The 17807-nt window shown below is 41.5% G+C and overlaps 1 pseudogene and 5 gene segments (V, D, J or C); 3 read left to right on the top strand and 3 right to left on the bottom strand.

Annotated features, from left to right (window-relative positions):
• Positions 1-330: 330 nt before the first annotated feature.
• Positions 331-959, bottom strand: LOC117540642. The segment is given in 2 exon segments: positions 331-709; positions 824-959. Coding segments are annotated over 2 exon segments (414 nt in total).
• A 1055-nt stretch (positions 960-2014) lies between these two features.
• LOC117540643 lies at positions 2015-3327 on the top strand (annotated as a pseudogene).
• Positions 3328-7305: 3978 nt separating this feature from the next.
• LOC117540640 lies at positions 7306-7908 on the bottom strand. The segment is given in 2 exon segments: positions 7306-7643; positions 7751-7908. Coding segments are annotated over 2 exon segments (414 nt in total).
• A 658-nt stretch (positions 7909-8566) lies between these two features.
• LOC117540649 lies at positions 8567-10258 on the top strand. The segment is given in 3 exon segments: positions 8567-8623; positions 8863-8983; positions 9781-10258. Coding segments are annotated over 3 exon segments (507 nt in total).
• Positions 10259-14500: 4242 nt separating this feature from the next.
• Positions 14501-15103, bottom strand: LOC117540641. The segment is given in 2 exon segments: positions 14501-14838; positions 14946-15103. Coding segments are annotated over 2 exon segments (414 nt in total).
• A 657-nt stretch (positions 15104-15760) lies between these two features.
• Positions 15761-17456, top strand: LOC117540648. The segment is given in 3 exon segments: positions 15761-15817; positions 16057-16177; positions 16976-17456. Coding segments are annotated over 3 exon segments (510 nt in total).
• The last annotated feature ends 351 nt before the right edge of the window (positions 17457-17807 follow it).

The raw sequence follows: 17807 nt of genomic DNA, 5'->3' as shown, positions 1-17807 counted from the left end.
TTGGGGACTGGCTTCCCTTATGGGGACATAATGCAGGTCCCCATGAGGGTTATCATTAATTTAGGGTGAAGAGATTGGTAAGAGTTAAGGTTAGGATAAGTCTCCAGGAAATGCATGTAAGGTCCATGTAATGTCCCCTGAAGTGATGTATACATGGTGGTGTGTGTGTGTGTGTGTGTGTGTGTGTGGTGTGTGTGGTGTGGCTTTGTGTGTGTGTGGGTGATGTGTGTGTGTGTGTGTGTGTGTGTGTGTGTGTGTGTGTGTGTGTGTTGTGTGTGGTGTGTGTGTGTGTGTGTGGTGTCCTCAGTGAAGTGTAGCTTCCAGCTGCAGCATTCATCTCAGTTCCTGTTCAGTCTGACTGAGGGAGGTTTTTGTACGACGCTTTTTCACTGTGTGAACACATACTGACTGTTGATGATATGGAAACTCTGACAGTAGTAAACTGCTGCGTCATCAGTCTGGACTCCACTGATGGTCAGAGTGAAGTCAGAGTTTGATCCACTGCCTGTAAAACGCTCTGAAATCCCTGATTCTCGAGTGCTAGTAGTGTGGATAAGCAGTTTAGGAGTTCCTCCATCCCTCTGTTGGTACCAGGCTAAATGTGTCCCACCATGAACATGGGAACTGGTCTTACATGTGATGGAGACGGAGCGTCCCGCAGCAGAGCTCACTGCTCCAGACTGAGTCACTGTGACCTGGCCTCTGGCCTCTGGACTCTGAGGACACAGAGACAAAGACACAAAGCAGCGTCATGGTTTTGTCCGCTTCATTTCAGAGGGACGGATGTTCACAGAGGAGAGGAGTTTGATTCTCTGGACTTTACCTGTGAAGCAGCAGCAGAGGAGAGTCCAGATGAGGACGCAGATCAAAGTCATGTTCTTGATGAGGAGGATTTCTGTGGCTTCTGTTGTCATGAAGGACAGCTGTCAGTCATCCAGTGCTCAACTCTCAGGACTATAAAGTGTCCCAGAGCACTGGAGCATGGTGCTGCTGATGCAAAGTGTGTCTCTATGGAAATGCTCTGACTCCAACAGGGACCTGGATTACTCTGATGGTGCTGTTTATCAATGGATCCATCTCTCTGTCAGAGGGTTGATCAGGAATGGCTCAGCGCTCACTTGTACGACGCTTTAAGTTCAACGGGCACATTTTCTTGTAGTTCATTTTATTAAAAAGCTCAAATTCATAACTCCAAATAATCAATAGCACCTAGGAAAAACAAAATGGAGATTTATTATTGATCCTGATGGAAAAGCAAACATGTATTTATGGAAATGATGCACATTCAGAAGTATAACATGTATAGCTTGAGTTAGACGTTCATTGTTTCATTGAAGTAATCAATTACTTTGATGTTTAAACGTTGATAAAATCATGAAACTAAACATATTTTGTGAACAATTCGTTTTTCAAAAGAAGAATCTTCATTAAAAGTGAAGAGATAAGTAGATATTTGTTTTAAATGTCTAAAAGGTTCAATAGAGAAACACTAGATACTTTCCGTGTGAATCAGTTTCAAACATTTGAAGCAGGAATTATATAAAGTGGGTAAACTGAGGATGTGTTTGGTGAGTTTGTTTGTGTCAAAGTCAGAGAGCCGTGTCTCTCTACAGTGAGAGGTTTTTGTACGGCGGCTCAATGACTTTGTATCACTGTGGAACACGTTCGGTGGAGGAACCAGACTGGATGTTGGAAGTAAGTCAAGTGTTAATTCATAAGAGCCATTTCTCTTTTGTTGTACTTATTATTCAGCGTACGGAGAAATAGTTACCTCTCCATGTCATTGTATACATACTTATCAAATATTCTGAACTGAGAGGCTAACTTTACTCCAGCAAAAGACTTTCAATGTTTCATAAAAACATTGAACACAGAATAATTCATTATTTCCACCTTTAATGGTGAAGTAGCTTCTGGAGGGCTGGTAGGTTTAGTTCAGTGAGTCAAAGTCAGAGAGCCGTGTCTCTCTACAGCGAGAGGTTTTTGTACGGCGGCTCAATGACTTGTATCACTGTGGAACACGTTCGGTGGAGGAACCAGACTGGATGTTGGAAGTAAGTTTCTGCACAAAAACTAAATATGATCTTAAGAGACGTTTTAAATTCTGTGTTAGAGTGTTTGAGAGATAGATTTATATTATTTTAATTGTAATGTTTAGATAGTGTTAGTATTCATGTCTTTCTTTCTCTTCATCATTGAGACCAAGTCAGAGCAGCTTCTCTTGAAATGTCTTTCTACATTCCCAACATGCTGTCATTCAAACAGCTTCAAATGTGAAATGATGAAACTGCTAATTTGTCATGAACTCATTTTGAATTGTCTATCTCGGTTCTCCTCTCTGTTCTCAAATACATGACGGATACAGTTTTTAAATACAGATGAACGGAGTAAAGATAACGATGGATATTAAAAAATGTGTTGAATTCTTTAAGACATTATTTTATAGTCTGTAAAACTGGGTAGTGATTGAGATTCACATCGAGCAGCTGATTGCTCCGTTTCCTGTATTTGTTCATTTATCCACTAAATAATTTAATAATGTTTGTAGAGTTCAGGTTTTGGATGATTTTGATAACTACAACTTAAATATGTCCTAATGTTGTACTTTATTTCTATTGTAGTCTGACATATTTCAGGTGACTCTGTGTGAAGTGTCTCTGTGCTGATTTGCACGAGAGGCTTCTTAAAGGGAAGTGAAACAATGTGTGAGTGAGAGACTGATGGGGCAGAACCAACATCTGACAGAAACTCCTTAAAGGAGAAACGCTCTCACAGTAAGGTGTCCCAGTGTCTGCTGCTTGATGGACAGCTGTGTGCTCCCTGTCCTCTAATCTGATTGGTGTCTCCTAGGTGATGTCCCTCCCACCCTGACGGTGCTGCCCCCCTCCACAGAAGAGCTGCAGCAGGGGAAGGCCACGCTCATGTGCCTGGCCACAAGGGCTTCCCCTCAGACTGGAGTCTGGCCTGGAAGGTGGACGGCAGCAGCAGCAGCAGCAGCTGGGAGGAGAGCAGGAGCCCCGGGGTGCTGGAGAAGGACGCCCACTACAGCTGGAGCAGCACCCTGAGGCTCTCTGCAGACCAGTGGAGGAAGGTGGGCTCTGTGACCTGTGAGGCCACCCAGGGCTCCCAGACTCCGCTCTCAGAGACACTGAGGAGAGACCAGTGTTCCCAGTCCTGAGCTGACTCACTGGGACTCTGCTTTCTCTCTCACACTGCTCTCAGTCTGCTCTCTGGCTCTCAGGACATGTTTCAACATCAACCTGTTTCTGCTCGTGTCCATGGTTTCAACATTTTAAAACAATAAAGATGAATGTGTGTATTATAAAATGTGTTTTGATTCCCTTTCTCTGAGATATTATATATAAAAGGAACCTTATTCACATTCATTCACAAAAGTCACAACATTAACAAGTCAATATTTCACATGTTACTTTTTAATGCTCTTCAGGGTTTGGATATACTTCTGGATTCCTCCTAGTTTTATTTTTGTTAATCAAAATTGACACCAATCAGAATATAACATCTCAACGGTAAACCACACAGCTCTCTTATCACTGATGTTCAAGTAAATGTTCATTTGTTATTAAACGTTACTTTGAATATATTCTGAACATCTGATAAAAACATCAGAATTAGAAAAAAGAAATCCAGGATAAGAAATGAAAAGCAGGATATCCTCGTCATCAAGTTATTTAACATGAATCTTAATTGAGATTGACCTTAAATATGATTTAATGCACACAGTACAACTCCACCAAAGAAAGTGAGCGTACTACAGTCTCTGTCTCCTGCCTGCTTTTTAGCACAATACAAACATTGAGATTTTGGGTTGCAGTGGAATTGTCCAAAAATCAGCTCCTATCGTCTTTTCCTAACCACTACTCCATGACCTCTGAGGGAACCGTCACGAGTTAATGAAGAGTGGTTTCATGGTGTTGTGTGATGCTTTATGAACCTGGACCACAGTGACAAATATATTGTTCATTAGGTTGGAATTGAAATATAAACGTATATTGAAACGTATCATTGCTCACACATTAATCCACATGAATCCCATTACGTATGATTGTATGAAAACACATTGTAAAATAAATACAATTGTATTTATCGTGAAAAAATCACATCATTGTGTAAATAAATCAAATACAGCTAATACTACACACTAATACAAATATTTCTACTTTGTTGTTGCATGCGTAAAGAGAGGGTACAAATATAAATGCATTTTGTTTTCATTGACATGTTTTCTTTCCCCCGAGTGGAGCAGGCTGGCTCTGTGAGAAAGATCCATGTTTATAGCTTCAGCTTCAGAAGATAATGTCTTTTTACATGTCGATGCAACACATTCTCACTCCCAACTCGGCCTATGCTGACGTTATGTCAGGGTCCCTGTCGTCACTCTCCAACGCAAGGGGGCCCTTTAGCGTCGAGCTTCAACTATCAGAGTCCCATTGACTTGCATTGAGCTCCCTGAACGCTGGTAATAGACGAGTTGGGATCGCGGAGAAATGCTCTCCGCAGATCCATTCTCACAGCGTTATAAACCTTTTTCTAACTCAATATCAAGCCACACTTATTGTGTTTACTTCTTTATTTAAATTGGATGATTTGGGACTTTTCTTGCCGTCAGTTATGGGGAGAGTAGGGGCTCAGAAAACTGAAATCTGTATTGTTTCATCGTTTTCTCCTTCTAATTTTGTGTTCTTTTCTAAACCACACTGTTATTTACTCAACAATAACTCACTATTAACCTTGTGTTTATTTATTTGTTTGATTGCATAATGTCGGACTTTTGGAGTCCGTCAGGACCGAGGGTCGGAGCAGCTCATTCGAACACAGGAAGCTGTATTTTCAAAATAAGAGTTCATTTAATATTATGTTTGATAATATTATTTTTATTAACTAGACCAGTGGTTCCCAAACTGTTTGTGCCCAAGGCACACCAAAGGACAAGTAAAAATCTCAAGGCACACCTATTGTGCAAAATAGCCCTTATAACACGTGTTATCACTCATATCATGTAAAATATCTGTAAATGTGCATAATTATTTACTAATGCCAAATAAAATGTGACAAAGACAACTATATTACTCGTGAAATATTTATTAACGAAATATTTCAGAAATTAATTTGAAACTTTAATTAGGCTTCATCAAAGCAGCAACACACTCATTTAAACCAGACAGGTCACAACATTAAAAATGAGGCAAAGGAAACTCAGCAGAAATTCAGCACAGAACTGTCAATGCAAGGAAGCTGCACTGCATGGTCCTGAACTACAAATTATAAATGTAACATTGCAGCAATCAGCATTGAAACATGTGCTATTGTAAATATTTTGCCGACTTACAAATTAGTGAGATACATGTGCCTGTCGGGGCGCGCAGAATTTTTTAATTCTTGGTGGCATTGAGGAGAGGGCCACTCGCAAGTCCTGTTCAACAGAGAGCCGTGACCTCCTGTTGTTCTTCATGTAAACCAGAGTAGAGAACGCCAACTCCAGAGATGGGGTCGTTACTAAGAAAATGTAATATATTACATATTACTTAAAAAAAAGTAATATATTACACTACTTCGTTACTATCTACATAAGGTAACTCGTTACTTTACTCGCCGAGCACGTACGAACTGCGCATGCGTGAGTGGCAATAACTTTCCTTACCAGCAGGCAGCGGTAGTGTGTATTTGTCATTCAAAACAGGCAACAACCGGAAGACAGAGAAGAAGAACAGACAAACAACTAATAGCGTGTGCGGTAGCTTCACCTTAGCATGTGTTCTTTGCAGGTGCTTGTTGAGGTTTGACCACGTGGTGTTTACAGCAGTGGATAACAGCTTCTGGCCTGGACACAGTTTGCACCTCACCGTCACATTCCTGTCTATTCTTCGGACGAACTAAAAATAATGGGCATACCTCCACCTCTCGAAAGTTATCGCTGACTCAGCCATGTTTATGCAGCACTGCACGCGGAGATGTGGACGCGCAAGTCGCACAGATTACGTACATATAAACATACAAAGTACTGAAATAGTCAATTGAATAATTATTTGTGTGTAGTTGTATATTGCAATAATAACGTATGGTTGTCACAAAATCCCACGGCACACCCGGACTTGCCTCAGGGCACACCGGTATGCCGCGGCACACCGTTTGGGAACCACTGGTCTAGGCGTGAGATGACGAGAGCCTGGACCAGAAGCTGCGTGGCTTTCTGAGTCAGCTGGGGACGTATCTTCCTGATGTTGTAAAGCGTGTATCTGCAGCAACGGGTTGTAGCAGCGATGTTTGCAGTGAAGGACAGGTTGTTATCTAGGGTCACACCCAAATTCCTTGCAGTCTGAGTCGGGGAAACAACTGAGGTGCCAATGTTGATTGTTAGGTCAAGAGTGGGACAATCTTTTCCCGGAAGGAAGAGCAGCTCAGTCTTGTCAAGGTTGAGCTTGAGGTGATGAGCAGAGATGCGTGCAACGACCTGGGTCTCTGAGCGGGGAAAGGACAGAATTAATTGAGTGCCGTCAGCGTAGCAACGGTGTGAAAAACCATGCGGGCTAATGACTGATCCGAGCAAGTTTGTGTACAGAAAGAAGAGGAGGGGATCGAGGACAGAGCCCTGAGGGACCCCTGTAGATAATTGACATCCCTTCTTGTACACAACGTCAGTGTTGATCTTCCACTTCAGTCCGTTGTCTAAGTGCAGTCCCAGGTACTTACTCTGTTTACTGGATTATTCACACGCTTTTAAAAGACCTTCTTTGAGTTTGACAGTTCCTGTGGACTTGAACATTTCTCCAGTTATTGTAGTTTGTGCTACTGTTGGGGACAGAGTTATTTCAAAACAAGGACTTTTTTATTTGAAGTTGGGACTTTTGGTCTTTGGGAGTCACTGCAGTTAGACAGAAGTGAACACTGTTCAAAAGGAAGCTGAGCACCCATGAGTTTAGTGTGGCTTTTATAGATTTAGATTTACAACGTTCCTGTGTGGATGAGTTCACTCTCTATATAATCACTGGAGAGGTATTTCAGAATGCTTTACTTGAAAAAGAAGAAAGTTACACGCTTAATGGAGAGGACGGACATTTCATGTGTGTGTGTGTGTAGGCCTATATGTGTGTGTGTGTGTAGGCCTATAGTGGTGTGGTGTGTTGTGTGTGTGTGTGTGTGTGTGTGTGTGTGTGTGTGTGTGTGTGTGTGTGTGTGTGTGTGTGGTGTGTGTGTGTGTGTGTGTGTGTGTGTGTCCTCAGTGAAGTGTAGCTTCCAGATGCAGCAGTCATCTCAGTTCCTGTTCAGTCTGACTGAGGGAGGTTTTTGTACGACGCTTTTTCACTGTGTGATCACATACTGACTGTTGGGGTAATGCCAACTCTGACAGTAGTAAACTGCTGTGTCATCAGTCTGGACTCCACTGATGGTCAGAGTGAAGTCAGAGTTTGATCCACTGCCTGTAAAACGCTCTGAAATCCCTGATTCTCGAGTGCTAGTAGTGTGGATAAGCAGTTTAGGAGTTCCTCCATCCCTCTGTTGGTACCAGGCTAAATATATCCCGTTATAAACCTTCTGACTGGTCTTACATGTGATGGAGACGGAGCGTCCCGCAGCAGAGCTCACTGCTCCAGACTGAGTCACTGTGACCTGGCCTCTGGACTCTGAGGACACAGAGACAAAGACACAAAGCAGCGTCATGGTTTTGTCCGCTTCATTTCAGAGGGACGGATGTTCACAGAGGAGAGGAGTTTGATTCTCTGGACTTTACCTGTGAAGCAGCAGCAGAGGAGAGTCCAGATGAGGACGCAGATCAAAGTCATGTTCTTGATGAGGAGGATTTCTGTGGCTTCTGTTGTCATGAAGGACAGCTGTCAGTCATCCAGTGCTCAACTCTCAGGACTATAAAGTGTCCCAGAGCACTGGAGCATGGTGCTGCTGATGCAAAGTGTGTCTCTATGGAAATGCTCTGACTCCAACAGGGACCTGGATTACTCTGATGGTGCTGTTTATCAATGGATCCATCTCTCTGTCAGAGGGTTGATCAGGAATGGCTCAGCGCTCACTTGTACGACGCTTTAAGTTCAACGGAAACATTTTCTTGTAGTTCATTTTATTAAAAAGCTCAAATTCATAACTCCAAATAATCAATAGCACCTAGGAAAAACAAAATGGAGATTTATTATTGATCCTGATGGAAAAGCAAACATGTATTTATGGAAATGATGCACATTCAGAAGTATAACATGTATAGCTTGAGTTAGACGTTCATTGTTTCATTGAAGTAATCAATTACTTTCATGTTTAAAAGTTGATAAAATCATGAAACTAAACATATTTTGTGAACAATTCGTTTTTCAAAAAGAAGAATCTTCATTAAAACTGAAGAGATAAGTAGATATTTGTTTTAAATGTTTAAAAGGTTCAATAGAGAAACACTAGATACTTTCCGTGTGAATCAGTTTCAAACATTTGAAGCAGGAATTATATAAAGTGGGTAAACTGAGGATGTGTTTGGTGAGTTTGTTTGTGTCAAAGTCAGAGAGCCGTGTCTCTCTACAGTGAGAGGTTTTTGTACGGCGGCTCAATGACTTTGTATCACTGTGGAACACGTTCGGTGGAGGAACCAGACTGGATGTTGGAAGTAAGTCAAGTGTTAATTCATAAGAGCCATTTCTCTTTTGTTGTACTTATTATTCAGCGTACGGAGAAATAGTTACCTCTCCATGTCATTGTATACATACTTATCAAATATTCTGAACTGAGAGGCTAACTTTACTCCAGCAAAAGACTTTCAATGTTTTTATGAAACATTGAACACAGAATAATTCATTATTTCCACCTTTAATGGTGAAGTAGCTTCTGGAGGGCTGGTAGGTTTAGTTCAGTGAGTCAAAGTCAGAGAGCCGTGTCTCTCTACAGCGAGAGGTTTTTGTACGGCGGCTCAATGACTTTGTATCACTGTGGAACACGTTCGGTGGAGGAACCAGACTGGATGTTGGAAGTAAGTTTCTGCACAAAAACTAAATATGATCTTAAGAGACGTTTTAAATTCTGTGTTAGAGTGTTTGAGAGATAGATCTATATTATTTTAATGGTAATGTTTAGATAGTATTAGTATTCATGTCTTTATTTCTCTTCATCATTGAGACCAAGTCAGAGCAGCTTCTCTTGAAATGTCTTTCTACATTCCCAACATGCTGTCATTCAAACAGCTTCAAATGTGAAATGATGAAACTGCTAATTTGTCATGAACTCATTTTGAATTGTCTATCTCGGTTCTCCTCTCTGTTCTCAAATACATGACGGATACAGTTTTTAAATACAGATGAACGGAGTAAAGATAACGATGGATATTAGAAATGTGTTGAATTCTTTAAGACATTATTTTATAGTCTGTAAAACTGGGTAGTGATTGAGATTCACATCGAGCAGCTGATTGCTCCGTTTCCTGTATTTGTTCATTTATCCACTAAATAATTTAATAATGTTTGTAGAGTTCAGGTTTTGGATGATTTTGATAACTACTACTTAAAATATGTCCTAATGTTGTACTTTATTTCTATTGTAGTCTGACATATTTCAGGTGACTCTGTGTGAAGTGTCTCTGTGCTGATTTGCACGAGAGGCTTCTTAAAGGGAAGTGAAACAATGTGTGAGTGAGAGACTGATGGAGCAGAACCAACATCTGACAGAAACTCCTTAAAGGAGAAGCGCTCTCACAGTAAAGGTGTCCCTGTGTCTGCTGCTTGATGGACAGCTGTGTGCTCCCTGTCCTCTAATCTGATTGGTGTCTCCTAGGTGATGTCCCTCCCACCCTGACGGTGCTGCCCCCCTCCACAGAAGAGCTGCAGCAGGGGAAGGCCACGCTCATGTGCCTGGCCAACAAGGGCTTCCCCTCAGACTGGAGTCTGGCCTGGAAGGTGGACGGCAGCAGCAGCAGCAGCAGCTGGGAGGAGAGCAGGAGCCCCGGGGTGCTGGAGAAGGACGCCCACTACAGCTGGAGCAGCACCCTGAGGCTCTCTGCAGACCAGTGGAGGAAGGTGGGCTCTGTGACCTGTGAGGCCACCCAGGGCTCCCAGACTCCGCTCTCAGAGACACTGAGGAGAGACCAGTGTTCCCAGTCCTGAGCTGACTCACTGGGACTCTGCTTTCTCTCTCACACTGCTCTCAGTCTGCTCTCTGGCTCTCAGGACATGTTTCAACATCAACCTGTTTCTGCTCGTGTCCATGGTTTCAACATTTTAAAACAATAAAGATGAATGTGTGTATTATAAAATGTGTTTGGATTCCCTTTCTCTGAGATATTATATATAAAAGGAACCTAATTCACATTCATTCACAAAAGTCACAACATTAACAAGTCAATATTTCACATGTTACTTTTTAATGCTCTTCAGGGTTTGGATATACTTCTGGATTCCTCCTAGTTTTATTTTTGTTAATCAAAATTGACACCAATCAGAATATAACATCTCAACGGTAAACCACACAGCTCTCTTATCACTGATGTTCAAGTAAATGTTCATTTGTTATTAAACGTTACTTTGAATATATTCTGAACATCTGATAAAAACATCTGAATTAGAAAAAGAAATCCAGGATAAGAAATGAAAAGCAGGATATCCTCGTCATCAAGTTATTTAACATGAATCTTAATTGAGATTGACCTTAAATATGATTTAATGCACACAGTACAACTCCACCAAAGAAAGTGAGCGTACTACAGTCTCTGTCTCCTGCTGCTTTTTAGCACAATACAAACATTGAGATTTTTGGGTTGCAGTGGAATTGTCCAAAAATCAGCTCCTATCGTCTTTTCCTAACCACTACTCCATGACCTCTGAGGGAGCCGTCACGAGTTAATGAAGAGTGGTTTCATGGTGTTGTGTGATGCTTTATGAACCTGGACCACAGTGACAAATATATTGTTCATTATGTTGGAATTGAAATATAAACGTATATTGAAACGTATCATTGCTCACACATTAATCCACATGAATCCCATTACGTATGATTGTATGAAAACACATTGTAAAATAAATACAATTGTATTTATCGTGAAAAAATCACATCATTGTGAAAATAAATCAAATACAGCTAATACTACACACTAATACAAATATTTCTACTTTGTTGTTGCATGCGTAAAGAGAGGGTACAAATATAAATGCATTTTGTTTTCATTGACATGTTTTCTTTCCCCGAGTGGAGCAGGCTGGCTCTGTGAGAAAGATCCATGTTTATAGCTTCAGCTTCAGAAGATAATGTCTTTTTACATGTCGATGCAACACATTCTCACTCCCAACTCGGCCTATGTTGACGTTATGTCAGGGTCCCTGTCGGCACTCTCCAACGCAAGGGGGGCCCTTTAGCGTCGAGCTTCAACTACCAGGGCGTCCCATTGACTTGCATTGAGCTCCCTGAACGCTGGTAATAGACGAGTTGGGATCGCGGAGAAATGCTCTCCGCAGATCCATTCTCACAGCGTTATAAACCTTTTTCTAACTCAATATCAAGCCACACTTATTGTGTTTACTTCTTTATTTAAATTGGATGATTTGGGACGTTTGTTGCCGTCAGTTATGGGGAGAGTAGGGGCTCAGAAAACTGAAATCTGTATTGTTTCATCGTTTTCTCCTTCTAATTTTGTGTTCTTTTCTAAACCACACTGTTATTTACTCAACAATAACTCACTATTAACCTTGTGTTTATTTATTTGTTTGATTGCATAATGTCGGACTTTTGGAGTCCGTCAGGACCGAGGGTCGGAGCAGCTCATTCGAACACAGGAAGCTGTATTTTCAAAATAAGAGTTCATTTTAATATTATGTTTGATAATATTATTTTTATTAACTAGACCAGTGGTTCCCAAACTGTTTGTGACCAAGGCACACCAAAGGACAAGTAAAAATCTCAAGGCACACCTAGCCCTTATAACACGTGTTATCACTCATATCATGTAAAATATCTGTAAATGTGCATAATTATTTACTAATGCCAAATAAAAATGTGACAAAGACAACTATATTACTCATGAAATATTTATTAACGAAATATTTCAGAAATTAATTTGAAACTTTAATTAGGCTTCATCAAAGCAGCAACACACTCATTTAAACCAGACAGGTCACAACATTAAAAATGAGGCAAAGGAAACTCAGCAGAAATTCAGCACAGAACTGTCAATGCAAGGAAGCTGCACTGCATGGTCCTGAACTACAAATTATAAATGTAACATTTCAGCAATCAGCATTGAAACATGTGCTATTGTAAATATTTTGCCGACTTACAAATTAGTGAGATACATGTGCCTGTCGGGGCGCGCAGAATTTTTTAATCCTTGGTGGCACTGAGGAGAGGGCCACTCGCAAGTCCTGTTCAACAGAGAGCCGTGACCTCCTGTTGTTCTTCATGTAAACCAGAGTAGAGAACGCCAACTCCAGAGATGGGGTCGTTACTAAGAAAATGTAATATATTACATATTACTTAAAAAAAAGTAATATATTACACTACTTCGTTACTATCTACATAAAGTAACTCGTTACTTTACTCGCCGAGCACGTACGAACTGCGCATGCGTGAGTGGCAATAACTTTCCTTACCAGCAGGCAGCGGTAGTGTGTATTTGTCATTCAAAACAGGCAACAACCGGAAGACAGAGAAGAAGAACAGACAAACAACAAATAGCGTGTGCGGTAGCTTCACCTTAGCATGTGTTCTTTGCAGGTGTTTGTTGAGGTTTGACCACGTGGTGTTTCCAGCAGTGGATAACAGCTTCTGGCCTGGACACAGTTTGCACCTCACCGTCACATTCCTGTCTATTCTTCGGACGAACTAAAAATAATGGGCATACCTCCACCCCTCGAGAGTTATCGCTGACTCAGCCATGTTTATGCAGCACTGCACGCGGAGATGTGGACGCACAAGTCGCGCAGATTACGTACATATAAACCTACAAAGTACTGAAATAGTCAATTGAATAATTATTTTTGTGTAGTTGTATATTGCAATAATAATGTATGGTTGTCACAAAATCCCACGGCACACCCGGACTTGCCTCAGGGCACACCAGTATGCCGCGGCACACCGTTTGGGAACCACTGGTCTAGGCGTGAGATGACGAGAGCCTGGACCAGAACCTGAGTCGCTTTCTGTGTCAGCTGGGGACGTATCTTCCTGATGTTGTAAAGCGTGTATCTGCAGCAGCGGGTTGTAGCAGCGATGTTTGCAGTGAAGGACAGGTTGTTATCTAGGGTCACATCCAGATTCCTTGCAGTCTGAGTCGGGGAAACAACTGAGGTGCCGATGTTGATTGTCAATCAATCAATCAATCAATGTTTATTTATATAGCCCAATATCACAAATGTTACATTTGTCTCAGTGGACTTTACAGTTTGTACAAAATATCAGTATGACAATACGACACCCTCTGTCCTTAGACCCTCACATCGTACAAGGAAAAACTTCCGAAGAAAACCCACAGTTTAAAGGGAAAAATGGGAGAAACCTCAGGGAGAGCAACAGAGGAGGGATCCCTCTCCCAGGACGGACAGACGTGCAATAGATGCCGTGTGTAAATTGAAAAGATAATACATTATCATTGTTAGGTCAAGAGTGGGACAATCTTTTCCCGGAAGGAAGAGCAGCTCAGTCTTGTCAAGGTTGAGCTTGAGGTGATGAGCAGACATCCACTGAGAGATGTCTGCTAGACAAGCAGAGATGCGTGCGACGACCTGGGTCTCTGAGCGGGGAAAGGACAGAATTAATTGAGTGTCGTCAGCGTAGCAACGGTGTGAAAAACCATGCGGGCTAATGACTGATCCGAGAAAGTTTGTGTACAGAAAGAAGAGGAGGGGATCGAGGACAGAGCCCTGAGGGACCCCTGTAGATAATTGACATCCCTTCTTGTACACAACGTCAGTGTTGATCTTCCACTTCAGTCCGTTGTCTAAGTGCAGTCCCAGGTACTTACTCTGTTTACTGGATTATTCACACGCTTTTAAAAGACCTTTTTTGAGTTTGACAGTTCCTGTGGACTTGAACATTTCTCCAGTTATTGTAGTTTGTGCTACTGTTGGGGACAGAGTTATTTCAAAACAAGGACTTTTTTTATTTGAAGTTGGGACTTTTGGTCTTTGGGAGTCACTGCAGTTAGACAGAAGTGAACACTGTTCAAAAGGAAGCTCAGCACCCATGAGTTTAGTGTGGCTTTTATAGATTTAGATTTACAATGTTCCTGTGTGGATGAGTTCACTCTATATATTCTCTTGAGAAGTATTTCAGAATGCTTTACTTGAAAAAGAAGAAAGTTACACGCTTAATGGAGAGGACGGACATTTCATGTGTGTATGTGTGTGTGTGTGTGTGTGTGTGTGTGTGTGTGTGTGTGTGTGTGTGTGTGTGTGTGTGTGTGTGTGTGTGTGTGTGTGTGTGTGTGTGTGTGTGTGTCCTCAGTGAAGTGTAGCTTCCAGCTGCAGCATTCATCTCAGTTCCTGTTCAGTCTGACTGAGGGAGGTTTTTGTACGACGCTTTTTCACTGTGTGAACACATACTGACTGTTGATGTAATGCCAACTCTGACAGTAGTAAACTGCTGCGTCATCAGTCTGGACTCCACTGATGGTCAGAGTGAAGTCAGAGTTTGATCCACTGCCTGTAAAACGCTCTGAAATCCCTGATACTCGAGTGCTAGTAGTGTGGATAAGCAGTTTAGGAGTTCCTCCATCTCTCTGTTGGTACCAGGCTAAATATATCCCACCATGAACATGGGAACTGGTCTTACATGTGATGGAGACGGAGCGTCCCGCAGCAGAGCTCACTGCTCCAGACTGAGTCACTGTGACCTGGCCTCTGGACTCTGAGGACACAGAGACAAAGACACAAAGCAGCGTCATGGTTTTGTCCGCTTCATTTCAGAGGGACGGATGTTCACAGAGGAGAGGAGTTTGATTCTCTGGACTTTACCTGTGAAGCAGCAGCAGAGGAGAGTCCAGATGAGGACGCAGATCAAAGTCATGTTCTTGATGAGGAGGATTTCTGTGGCTTCTGTTGTCATGAAGGACAGCTGTCAGTCATCCAGTGCTCAACTCTCAGGACTATAAAGTGTCCCAGAGCACTGGAGCATGGTGCTGCTGATGCAAAGTGTGTCTCTATGGAAATGCTCTGACTCCAACAGGGACCTGGATTACTCTGATGGTGCTGTTTATCAATGGATCCATCTCTCTGTCAGAGGGTTGATCAGGAATGGCTCAGCGCTCACTTGTACGACGCTTTAAGTTCAACGGACACATTTTCTTGTAGTTCATTTTATTAAAAAGCTCAAATTCATAACTCCAAATAATCAATAGCACCTAGGAAAAACAAAATGGAGATTTATTATTGATCCTGATGGAAAAGCAAACATGTATTTATGGAAATGATGCACATTCAGAAGTATAACATGTATAGCTTGAGTTAGACGTTCATTGTTTCATTGAAGTAATCAATTACTTTGATGTTTAAAAGTTGATAAAATCATGAAACTAAACATATTTTGTGAACAATTCGTTTTTCAAAAGAAGAATCTTCATTAAAACTGAAGAGATAAGTAGATATTTGTTTTAAATGTCTAAAAGGTTCAATAGAGAAACACTAGATACTTTCCGTGTGAATCTGTTTCAAACATTTGAAGCAGTAATTATATAAAGTGGGTAAACTGAGGATGTGTTTGGTGAGTTTGTTTGTGTCAAAGTCAGAGAGCCGTGTCTCTCTACAGTGAGAGGTTTTTGTACGGCGGCTCAATGACTTTGTATCACTGTGGAACACGTTCGGTGGAGGAACCAGACTGGATGTTGGAAGTAAGTCAAGTGTTAATTCATAAGAGCCATTTCTCTTTTGTTGTACTTATTATTCAGCGTACGGAGAAATAGTTACCTCTCCATGTCATTGTATACATACTTATCAAATATTCTGAACTGAGAGGCTAACTTTACTCCAGCAAAAGACTTTCAATGTTTTTATGAAACATTGAACACAGAATAATTCATTATTTCCACCTTTAATGGTGAAGTAGCTTCTGGAGGGCTGGTAGGTTTAGTTCAGTGAGTCAAAGTCAGAGAGCCGTGTCTCTCTACAGCGAGAGGTTTTTGTACGGCGGCTCAATGACTTTGTATCACTGTGGTGGACTTTTGGTGGAGGAACCAGACTGGATGTTGGAAGTAAGTTTCTGCACAAAAACTAAATATGATCTTAAGAGACGTTTTAAATTCTGTGTTAGAGTGTTTGAGAGATAGATTTATAGTATTTTAATTGTAATGTTTAGATAGTGTTAGTATTCATGTCTTTATGTCTCTTCATCATTGAGACCAAGTCGGAGCAGCTTCTCTTGAAATGTCTTTCTACATTCCCAACATGCTGTCATTCAAACAGCTTCAAATGTGAAATGATGAAACTGCTAATTTGTCATGAACTCATTTTGAATTGTCTATCTCGGTTCTCCTCTCTGTTCTCAAATACATGACGGATACAGTTTTTAAATACAGATGAACGGAGTAAAGATAACGATGGATATTAGAAAATGTGTTGAATTCTTTAAGACATTATTTTATAGTCTGTAAAACTGGGTAGTGATTGAGATTCACATCGAGCAGCTGATTGCTCCGTTTCCTGTATTTGTTCATTTATCCACTAAATAATTTAATAATGTTTGTAGAGTTCAGGTTTTGGATGATTTTGATAACTACTACTTAAAATATGTCCTAATGTTGTACTTTATTTCTATTGTAGTCTGACATATTTCAGGTGACTCTGTGTGAAGTGTCTCTGTGCTGATTTGCACGAGAGGCTTCTTAAAGGGAAGTGAAACAATGTGTGAGTGAGAGACTGATGGAGCAGAACCAACATCTGACAGAAACTCCTTAAAGGAGAAGCGCTCTCACAGTAAAGGTGTCCCAGTGTCTGCTGCTTGATGGACAGCTGTGTGCTCCCTGTCCTCTAATCTGATTGGTGTCTCCTAGGTGATGTCCCTCCCACCCTGACGGTGCTGCCCCCCTCCACAGAAGAGCTGCAGCAGGGGAAGGCCACGCTCATGTGCCTGGCCAACAAGGGCTTCCCCTCAGACTGGAGTCTGGCCTGGAAGGTGGACGGCAGCAGCGGCAGCAGCAGCAGCTGGGAGGAGAGCAGGAGCCCCGGGGTGCTGGAGAAGGACGCCCACTACAGCTGGAGCAGCACCCTGAGGCTCTCTGCAGACCAGTGGAGGAAGGTGGTCTCTGTGACCTGTGAGGCCACCCAGGGCTCCCAGACTCCGCTCTCAGAGACACTGAGGAGAGACCAGTGTTCCCAGTCCTGAGCTGACTCACTGGGACTCTGCTTTCTCTCTCACACTGCTCTCAGTCTGCTCTCTGGCTCTCAGGACATGTTTCAACATCAACCTGTTTCTGCTCGTGTCCATGGTTTCAACATTTTAAAACAATAAAGATGAATGTGTGTATTATAAAATGTGTTTTGATTCCCTTTCTCTGAGATATTATATATAAAAGGAACCTTATTCACATTCATTCACAAAAGTCACAACATTAACAAGTCAATATTTCACATGTTACTTTTTAATGCTCTTCAGGGTTTGGATATACTTCTGGATTCCTCCTAGTTTTATTTTTGTTAATCAAAATTGACACCAATCAGAATATAACATCTCAACGGTAAACCACACAGCTCTCTTATCACTGATGTTAAAGTAAATGTTCATTTGTTATTAAACGTTACTTTGAATATATTCTGAACATCTGATAAAAACATCTGAATTAGAAAAAGAAATCCAGGATAAGAAATGAAAAGCAGGATATCCTC

This window comes from Gymnodraco acuticeps, unplaced genomic scaffold (assembly GCF_902827175.1).
Source record: "Gymnodraco acuticeps unplaced genomic scaffold, fGymAcu1.1, whole genome shotgun sequence".
In the NCBI taxonomy this organism is placed as follows: domain Eukaryota; kingdom Metazoa; phylum Chordata; class Actinopteri; order Perciformes; family Bathydraconidae; genus Gymnodraco; species Gymnodraco acuticeps.
The sequence above is the reverse complement of the archived record's forward strand: the minus strand, read 5'-3'. Positions and strand labels throughout refer to the sequence as shown.